We start from the raw sequence: 10,895 nt of genomic DNA, 5'->3' as shown, positions 1-10,895 counted from the left end.
GTACAAAAGCATCCTGTAGGGCTTATTCAGCTGGCGTGTCGCCTAATCAGGATTTCGGATTAGTATGTTTTTTTTAATCAACCTTTTCCTTTGGTTTTACTTCATGAGATCGTAGTTTTAGCGATAGGTTTCTTTCAAAAAGGTTAGCTCCCAACAACACGTATGTACTGTTAAAGTATACAGTCTGTTCTTCTTTATCCGCTTCAGTTTCAAGCAAAAAAATTAGGGCAAGTTGCAATAGCACATCACATTTCATTACAAATTTGTCGCGTGACTGTAATTGGCACTTAGAAATTAGAATAACTATTTTTTGCGACACGTTTGACTTGGCTAACGTTTTAATGATTGAATTGCTCAAAAGAGGTCGTTGCGCCATCTGCGGCAAAATGGCCAAGCTAGTCACCGATTACTATTGAAACGTGACTGAAAGATGGCAGTGTGATATTGTTTTGGCGCCCATTTCATTTAAAAATTAATGCAGGTAACCTAAAATGTGACAATTCTGCTTTAAAGAAATGTCAAACATGAATGGAATATCGGCGATGCACGTTAAAAAACTGAGTACGTATAAGGAATTTAATTTTCCAAAGAAAATACAGTGAAAATAGAGAACCTGTTAATATTTTTTTAGGTCACAGTCTCGAGGAAATTCGATCGAGAGCTTTGGATAATATTATTTCAAAATACGATCTTGGATTCGGATGTGATTGCGATGCCGTAAAAAAGGAATTAATAACGAAATTATTTAATTGGTTCTCATTCGAGACCTTCTCACGAACGCAAACGGTTCTGGACTTACTACTACGTCTTTTAAAGGTACTTGATCATTTTATGAATATTTATTTTAGTACTTAGTACAACAAAGATAATAAATTCTTAACATTAAAACGGAGTGTTTAACAATCGTAGATTATGAATTGTAAATATCACTAATAATTACACTTTATTTTAAGTCAGGCGACAAAAGTTACTTGAATGTATTTGGTAAATTGAGACTTCAAAATGAATTATATGAATTAAGGAAAAAGTTAGGTTCAGAATGGTATGAAAAATTGAACGAAATTGAAGAATTTATTGCCAGCACAAATAATTTACAAACGAATGAAATATTTGTTGAAGATACAATGGTTTGTACTACTTAGTAACTACATGTGTATGCAATAGTTAATCAAAAGAAGGTCCTTAAAATTTCTTCTGAATTTATTTTTAGGACTCTGCCTCTCCAAAAATGGGTTTTATTGACTATGATAGACACAGAACACGTATAAAAGATTACGACTGCAATCGATACAAAACCTATGGAACAGAGGGACATGATTTATCATATAATCGTTCTGTTCCTTCAGTTCTGGATGGGTAAATTCTATTGAAGCATTTTTAATATCCAGATAATTAAGTAATCGTATACTAAATCAAATTAAATACAGCTCCATACCATTCGATTTAACATTGGAATGTGGGGATGGAACACCAATATCGAAGACCACAGAGGGTGGTGTTAAGTGGCTAGTTATGCCATGGCAACCTTTGGTCACTTCAGACAGGGGTGTCCTAGCAGCTGTTGAAGAAGCTTTAAACAATACCTTAGACACTAATCTGATACTACACACATGTCAATTTATTACAAATGTAATGATGCAAGACTTTCCCGCTGAAGTGTTCCTTCAAAGACCAGCAATAGTCTCGGTATTTTAAACTTTTTATCATTTCATGTTAAAGTCATATTGATGTCTAACAAATCCAAACTAATTTCAGATACTCCACAATCTTTTAGAGTCAAATGCAAATTCCTCGAGCACCAATTTAAGGGATGTTGTACCAATGGTATTAAAAACATTGAACAAATTAACACGATCTCTAAGACTTAGAATTTATTATTATTGTGATCCATGTATTGCAAATAAAAAACAGAAGGTAAATAAATATGTTTCTAAATGCACAGCTGTTATTATTCAGGATACTAACAAGGACAATGCTCATTAGCTATTAGCAGGTAAATTAAGCAGCAATGCTTATTCTTCTTCCGAGACTAGGGACAGCCCAGATGGAGGATTTCTGGAAGCTAATTATCAAGCATATCAATCTGCAGTACGTATTTCATAAAATAATTGATATTATTTACAATCTTCTATATTGCACGTCTTATTCAGGGTACAAGTGAAAGAAGTCAGAACTCAACAAACAACGTTGATGACTCCATTTTGCAATTGCAGCAAATGCTCATACCAAATTTCTGCATTGAGTCCTTGAAACACGTTATATCTCAATTAAGCATTCCGAGCAACTCAACATTTCCATTAAGAAACGCCAAGTATATTACAGATTTGGCTTATGAATTAGTACAACTTCTTATCACAAGCATCATGCCGAATATTTGGCTCTGCAATGACGATGTAGCTATGAAAATTACTGAAGACTTGAAAATACTGTTTAATATGTTAGGGGATGTTGTACAGTATTTTGGAAGCTACAATGCGATAGATCATTTTAGAATAACGTACTTACATCTTGTGACTATTACGATGAAACTTATAAGTAATATCGTTCCGTTAGAAATAGCAGACGTTGTTTTTCCTAAATCACTGAAAACGTCGATTTGTACAGCTATATTAGATGCTCCAATATATTTTTTGTATTTAAGACTGCACACTGTGTTGCAAGAATATGGGCGAGTAAGTAAAAATTAATCGCCATTTTGAAATATTGAAAAGAAAATTACTATATTCTTTACTTTTGCTTTGATAGCAATTTCAAGGGAGTGACGAAATTGCATACATCAAAATGTTCGACGAAACACGATTGATAGCGAAGTCAATGAAAGCAGCCATATCCTTGATAAAAAATTCATCAGATTTGTCTCATTCAGACACTTTGAAAACGTTGTACGCTTCGAAGTTAAGTTTGTCTTATCACAAAAATTTCTATATTATTAAAACCACTGTTAAATTCTTGCAGAACATACATAGGTACGTAAATCAAAACATGTTAAACATGAGAAGTTAACTGTAATGTCTTAATTTTCACTGATATTGAAGGTATTCTCTCAACAACGAAGATCACACGTTGGCCACAAAATTAATATTGAGTTTACTGGCAAATGCAGATACCGATATACAATATACAACTTATTTGGAGTGTCACACACTGGTCTGCAATACTTTGGGTGTGAACTATAACAGCGAAAGATCGTCCTGGGAAAATTTAATATTTTTATTTGAACCATCAGTTCTAACAGAGATTATTGCTCATGGTGTAACAAACGACGATAAAAAAGTAAGAGATTACATTCTATGAACATTTATTAGTATAATGAAGCATAATTTACCGAAATTAATATATCTAACATCTTTATGTTAGATCAAAGAAATATCAGAAGAGATATTGGTATATATTCTAAAAGGAAGAGTTCAGATGGGAGAGAGTGGGTGGTTAAGATTGTTAGAAACCATTGTGCCAGTATTGCCTCTTTTACAATGTCATGCTCATCCTTCTACAGCATTAGGACAATGTGTGACGAAACTCTTTGATCCTGATGTGTCCTCCAGTATACAGTTACCATACATTGAGGTAACTTCTATACAGAAGTATATCCTGCATATAATTAATGTAACATTTTGATCAATATATTCTTAATTTAAAGGTCTTTAAGGGTAATTTAAGATATCTTTTCTCATCGGAAAGCGATATCAGGGAAGAGGCAGTTTGCAGATTGATTTGGCTTCTTGGAAAAGAAAAAGATTCTGTCCAAAAATTGCCACGTCTCTCGTCCTTGCACGGTTTACCTCTTAATTCACTTTGTATACTTGAACATCAATCATGTCTTAGAAAATCAACAGGCAATTATCAGGTTACATATTCTTGACTCTTTATTTTAGAAACCTTATACTGCTAACAATTTTATATGTATAATGAATCGACTTTACAGAGAAGTAATTTATTGTCCGTCCTTGAAATGTTAAATACACCTAATCTTGATCCGAAAATGCGAAAATCTGCTTTGGTCCAAATTAGTGTTATGCTGTCGGATGTCTCTTTGCATAAATTATTTATTACTGAAAATGGACTGGTATTGATCTTGAAGATATTTAATAGTGCACTGGTAAATTTAATTTTGCTTAATTTGATACAAAAGGTAAGAAAATTCAACGAATAATCTGTGATGATGTTTAGGTAGAAAAGGATTACATTCATTATCCAGATTCCGTAGCTCCAATAATCACCATCTTGGATTTATTGGTATCCACTGAAAATACTGTACGCTATGATCTGTCTATCCAAATAAACGTTCTTTCAAATATAATCAGGAGTACGTGAAATAAATTGCAAAAATATGTTTAAAAGAAGATCGAAAATTTGAACAATTATTTATCTGATATATTCTTCTCAGGTATTTTTCTATTTCCAAGTAATGAATGCATTAGAACCGATGGTTCGAAACTTTTATGTTTATTACTTTACAACGAACACATCATGAGGCTGAGTGAAAAACATACGGAAAATTATAGTCAATTAAACATGTCGTTGCCGCATCTTATCACATCCAAAATGAAATTACCGTTTCTTTGTAAATCACATTGGAAAATAAGTATGCACAGGCGATCGGATATATCTGGTAAATGAATGTTATTAAGTATCTCAAGAATAACAATGAAATCTGTAAATAAAATAACTATTTTTATATTTTATAGTCCTTCATAGTACTAATCCATTGGCATCAACTTTTATTAAACAGTATTGGATATGGGAATGGAATGACGGTTTAAACGTGCTTTGGAAAAGTTGGAGTGACCTAAATAACTCTAACTTGTCGGAAAAGTTAAAAATTCAAGAAAACGAGTTCATGACGTTGCGTTTCAGTTTTCCCCATTACTATTGCCAGCAGCAATTGTACAACATACAGAACTCTACCACGCACACTGCAGTTGCATGCGCGCTTGACTATCTCACAATGTAATTGATAGTTTTAATATTATACCTCTTGTAATTGCCACTTATCATTAACCGTGCTATTTTCTAGATACATAAAATTTTACAAATTGCAACAGTATGAGGAAATCAAGGACATAAGTTTATTACCTTGGGAACGAACATTTGAACGATTTTTGCTCTCTCATCCGGCAAGCAAAGAGGACCGTGGACTGTTCGTTGAAGTTTTAAACTTTTTACAGCTTCATGCGAACATTACAAAAAACGGTATGCGAGAATTTTAGAAAACAAGGATTATACCTTTTTACTTACAATTTTTACGATTTTGTAAATATAGGGAAAAACAGATGGGCCAATAAGATTATAAAACACATCACAAAATCGTTAGCAGAATTGTTTAAAGATTCAGAGCTGGACAATCAAGACGTTCATCAATCGATATTGAAGTTAGCACGCACGTGCTCAGCCATAGAGAAGCCTGAAAAATCCACTGAAGAAGATGAAGATGTTTGGCTTCACTTTATCGAACTCGTAGTCTCTATTTTATGTTTTGGAGACCAACAGCATTTTTATAATTTAGGTGAATTTTATTTGCTCCATTAATTGTTACATCATTCTTTAGCCCAATGTAAACAGTAACATATATTTATTGCAGCATACCTTGATTGGCTGTTAACATGTTTAACATATTTAATTGGAAAATGCCACTGGGCAAATTACAAAAATTTATTAATATCACTAGGAAATACTTTGATTGAATTGATTATATCATTCCACGGTGCTGGAACAGTTAGCTTCATGGGCTTATCCATAACTAGAAATTCCATAATTTGCTTGAATCAGTTGCTATACCAAATGCAGCTCAATTTCAACAAAACTGTAAGTTAATTTATATATATCTGATTGTCTCGTGAAGTAAGATATTTTTATAAATATTTTCTCAGGCTTTCGCAGCATTTTGGTACGACGAAGGTCGCTCATTAAGCTGGCTGCCCATGCTATGGCAAAATCGAGATTCTTTGGTCCAGGCATCCGCTTTGCAATTACTTGCCGGTTTGATAAATAACGTGCATACTGCTTCTCAACTTTTATCTACCATAGCATTAGCACCGAGTGAGTTGTGCCAGACACTACTTCAATATATTCTCAGTAACGATGAGTCGTGTATAGTTAGAGAACAAGCATGCCTTGCATTCAGTAATTTAGTGAAAAATTGCAATTCTTTACCATTTCAGTATGTAAGTAAATGTTAGATCGACCGCTTTTATTTGAAATAAATTACAATTTTGAATTAGAGATAACAGATCGTTTATTCAACCAGGTGGACTCTTTGAAAGCGAATGCACTTTTGATATACGTTGAACAACACAACACTTACTATGAAATGAGTGTTTTGTGCTCGAACGTCTACATGTACACTACTCTCGATTGCGATTTAATGGATCAACATGATCGAGACAATGCAGCTACACCATCTGTTCACAGTGTACAGTCCGGTTGCACTTCATTGGTGCCACGTACAATTTCTTATCTGTATAATTGTCAAGATGAGATGCAACCTTGTATGTATCATATTCAATGTTTTATTTGTCTTTACAAATTTAATAAAATTGCTTCATTCGCTATCATTAGTTTCAGTTAGAGGATCAGAAATCACAGACAACTGCCTCCAGCTAGTAGTCACACCGTCTTTAATAACTGCAATTTGCAGATTGTTAAACAATTTGATATTTGTAGGAAAACAAGAGATCATTCACCAAATTTATGAGCACTCTATAGACAAATATTTGTTGAGGTAAGACGGTATATGTAGAAGAAAAAAATTATTACAGAATTTTCGCTATATGTTTATACTTTCAGTTGTATAGGTGAAATTCACAAAGATATCGACAGCAAAAGGAATTTGTCACACTATTGTGATGTTTTGGAAATGTACATCAGCATTTGCACAGTTCTAACGAATTGCGTCACCTATAGCAACGAATATATTACCCTCATTAATTTTTCTCCGGACTCTATTCATGCATTAATTTGTTTCCTGAATAATGATTTATATTGTAAGCTAAAAATGATAATAATACTGTACAACTATTGATGAAGAAAATTTTTAATTCAAGCTTATATACAGGTACTGATTCATCAAACTTGGTGTCGTTGAAAAACCGCTTATGGACGGAGATCTTCAATTTCATAGCCGTGCTTTCACTGACTGAAAATCAGCATTTTGAAGCAATACAAGCAGCCCTAGAATTATCCGATCCGACTGCAGTGCTCTTATCAACTTGCACTGCAATAAAAGACCTTAATGTGGAACTTCGCATGAGTGCAATCGGTTGTCTAGCGTTTCTCCTTTCATTGGAGATTCAAAAAGACTATTTAGGGAAAAGCAGCGTCTCCTTGCAAACAGTAATAGACACCACTTTAATAGAAACTTCAAGCGACAGCAGAAACAACTTGAGAGAGATCATATCAGACATAAACAAGCTCTCTTTGCGAAACGTGAACGCACATGCGAAAAAGTCACCAGAAAGCGAAGACATTCTTTTGGTTTTTGACAAAGCAGTGGATCGTGAGTTCGAGAAAAAGGAAATCCTAATGGGGGAAGAATTGTGCAGTATATTTTTACATTTGTTCATTATTCATAATTACAATCGGTCGACGAAGAACCGCAAATTAAACGAAGACAGAGATTTGATAACAGGCGCTCTTTCTAATTTATTGTGTGTGTCGAACACAGCCAAAAACTTCGCACTAGAAGAGAATTTACCGGAGACTATACTGATGATACTGAAGGAGCTGTATGTTAGGCTGAATTTGCAGCCGTTCGAGCTTTTCAAAAATCAAATGGAACGCGAAAGAAAGGTGATTAACTTTATATATTTCTTGCAAGATTGTTTTTACAAGGAGTATATTTGTATAATTGGTTCCTGATAGTTTATTTACTCGACCTTTTTTTTTCTTATTAGTTTACTATGCTAAGTTGACGGGTTTTCCAACGATGCCGTTGTAAAAACATCTACCGATGATCACTTGTGCATGCCAGATGGATTTCCAGCATCGTTTGTATATTAAAAGTTTCCTTATTTTTTTGCACAGACCCCCCCGCTATTACATGACGTCAATGGCATTTTCACACTATTAATGAACTTTATGTATGGCAACACACAAGTGAAGGAAGTTCTGACGAAATGTGGATTGGCAGATGTGCTGCACAAGTTGTGGGTTTGGATCGCATTGAACAATTCTGTAACAACCACTGCTCTAAAGTTGCTTGCAACCTACACAACTAAATGTCCTGCTGGTAATTTTCAAATTGCTACTACTGTCAAAAAATCGATTAGGAAGCCCTTTTATACTAATTTGTTGTATGTTACAGCGGCGCAATCGTTAACGTTGACAACTATCTTGCCTGGAGCAGGACTCAGGAGAACGCCCAATACTCTTGCTCTGATTCATGTTGTTATTCAGTTAGTCTCCAAAGAGATCGACAAAGCTGGTCGATTGTTTGATAATCACAAGCTGCATTTCGCGTTTCACATTCTTAGAAATGCAGTACACGTTCATGAATGTAGAGTAGCGATATCGAAGGTAAGATTGTGAAATAAAATTCAAGTATTAATAATATTAATCGAATGAAATCTTGCAGAGCAATTTGTTGCAATTTTTCACAAAAATACATCCAATTACAACGAAACGGACGAAACCATGGCCACTTGTTGAACTCTATTGTTTGGAGTTTTTAATTGATTTCACTTTTTACGAGGAAGGTCAAGCATGCGTACCGAAGGTAAATTACAAAAGTTATAGCAAGTGTTTTAATTGTTAATTATATCTGAAATTAATGTTTCAGGCTGTCGACGGTCTGGACGTTTTATTGCAATTATCAAAGTGCTCTTCGTCGTCTAGCAGAATCCTTGCAATTTCCATACTGCGAAATCTGGCATTTAATATGGCGAATAGGCCACGATTACTCAGCTCAGGTATGAAGAAATAAAAATTAAAAAATTACAATATTCAAACTGCGATTTTTGATGCAGAAATTGATCGATAATGTTACGTTACAGTTGAATTCATTAATGTTCTGCACGACATATTTAAAAACGGTTCTGTGAGCGAGATCAAGGTAGCAGGCTCTATATTATGGTCTTTGATAGCGAATAATCAAAAAGGAAAATTAGTGGCGCGGAGCTCTGGATTTTCGCAAAGCATTCAGGAAGCATTGGGTAGGCTCACGCTTCTAACTCTAGACGATAAAAAACAGGAACACGAATCAGTGAAAATGCTACAATACGTGTTAAGGATCCTCAGCCCAATAGATCTAAAATCCGAATGAATATATTATGTATATCGACAAATCTAATTGTACATAGAAGTAGATTTTATTTTTCTAATGTTTTATAAACGATATTAACATAAAATTTATAATGTCGAACACCGATTTCTTATATTATTTTTAATGGAATTATGTATCGGAAAAGATATTTTATAAAATATTCCAGAATAAAAATCACTTAATATATTTTCCAAACCATGGTTTTATCTCGCTTGGCCTAGAATTCATACATATATCTTTCACTATCATCTAGTTGTGCAAATAAAGGCGACACTTTATGCAAGCAACGATACTGTATTCCCAACGATATCTACTTCTCAAGTTTCGTTTGCATATGTTCGAGCAGATCATGGGTTAATTTCTGCGATGATACGAGTTCCACGTTGCATATTAATTAACACAAACGTGCCACAACTGATGGCAGAACTAGCAACTTCATGCGTGCATGTGTAAATGTTGTTGCTTTCAATTCTGAAATGCTACAAAATAGGCTTGAAATTCGTTGCTTTGAATTACTATGAATATTTGTGCGCGGAGATGTTATTCTGCTACGTTTAACATTTGCAATGTGGCTCTGAGTCTCAACATCCTCCCAGCTTTCTCTCAGAGAAGAGAGTTAGCCAAGCTGTTAGACACCCTGTATATTTGTACCGGACCACATACGCAAGCGGCCTTTGCAAAAACCGGCAAGTCTCGCGTTGAACAAAGAACGAAAGTCCGGGGAGCAGTGTGCTCATCATTCCGGGCTCTTCTTCTGCACCATCTGCTTGTCATTTTTCTTTTCTTGCGCCGAGTGACGCACGTACGAGCAAAAAGCAGAAATTTATGCGTGGGCTATTGGATCATTACATCTATTTGCCCAGGCTATTACTCAACAACCGTAATTTCGCGTTCGATCAACACGAATAAGGATAAGATTACCCGTAGCAAATGAACATCGTCCGTTTTTCTGCATCCCTCCCCCCCCCCCCTCTCTCTCTCTCTCTCTCTCAGAGAATACAGAAAACATCGTCGATATTACAATTGCTAATCAAGCTGGATCGTACCATAATTACAGAACCGGAGAACACATAACGGGCACGGATGGATAAAAAACATTTATCAATTTGTCATTTCAATTATACCGCAGAGACAGAGCGAGAGAGAGAGAGAGAGAACATTACATATAATTGTTCTCCAATTTGCTACTATAATAAGCAGCGTGAACCAGCGACGCCATATTGAAATCTCTGGCGATGTCTCGTGCAAGTGAAGTATAACAGAGAAATAATGAATAATCGAGTAGTGTTGCGCGTGATAAATTGAATAAAATTTTCTGCAAAAATTGGTCGGTTCTTCTCCCTTTCAAACAATATTAAAGACGGTGAAGAATTATCGTGAGAAAGAGAATTAAATTTATAGGACCTTCTGCAATCCGATAGGATATTGCGATTAGCGGAAACGCTTTAGCAAACGTGAAAAGGTATGATTATCGATGCTAAATTACCTATCGACGAAGACTTTCAAGCAGTTCTTCAATTTGGAAGCCGTAGTTGAGGCCAAGGCGGGTTAGATACAGAACGCTGAATCTTTGAACTATCGAAGCTACCAAAGCGTGAAGTTCCTTGGCTTCCTTTGAGAGGTTTACAGGGAATAC

General features: G+C 34.9%; 1 protein-coding gene across 2 annotated transcripts; it reads left to right on the top strand.

Annotated features, from left to right (window-relative positions):
* Positions 1–419: 419 nt before the first annotated feature.
* ana3 (rotatin homolog anastral spindle 3) lies at positions 420–9,454 on the top strand. 2 transcript variants are annotated; one of them, XM_033482489.2, is made up of 29 exons: positions 421–561; positions 632–816; positions 954–1,127; positions 1,211–1,356; positions 1,428–1,686; positions 1,756–1,914; positions 1,984–2,088; positions 2,151–2,672; positions 2,746–2,966; positions 3,036–3,273; positions 3,358–3,567; positions 3,641–3,847; positions 3,926–4,099; positions 4,171–4,306; positions 4,388–4,612; positions 4,689–4,950; positions 5,018–5,193; positions 5,264–5,506; positions 5,582–5,805; positions 5,871–6,164; positions 6,248–6,488; positions 6,559–6,721; positions 6,787–6,983; positions 7,055–7,788; positions 8,023–8,227; positions 8,303–8,514; positions 8,573–8,713; positions 8,777–8,906; positions 8,991–9,454. In XM_033482489.2, the coding sequence occupies exons 1-29, from the start codon at positions 516–518 to the stop codon at positions 9,257–9,259; spliced, it is 6,498 nt and encodes a 2,165-aa protein (XP_033338380.2). In that variant the 5' UTR covers positions 421–515; the 3' UTR covers positions 9,260–9,454. The 2 variants fall into 2 exon arrangements, with proteins under 2 accessions (XP_076380060.1, XP_033338380.2); XM_076523945.1 differs by lacking the exons at positions 8,303–8,514; positions 8,573–8,713; positions 8,777–8,906; positions 8,991–9,454 and having other exon boundaries at positions 420–561; positions 7,893–8,030.
* Positions 9,455–10,895: the final 1,441 nt, after the last annotated feature.

Source organism: Megalopta genalis, chromosome 1, assembly GCF_051020955.1.
Source record: "Megalopta genalis isolate 19385.01 chromosome 1, iyMegGena1_principal, whole genome shotgun sequence".
Lineage (NCBI taxonomy): Eukaryota > Metazoa > Arthropoda > Insecta > Hymenoptera > Halictidae > Megalopta > Megalopta genalis.
The sequence above is the reverse complement of the archived record's forward strand: the minus strand, read 5'-3'. Positions and strand labels throughout refer to the sequence as shown.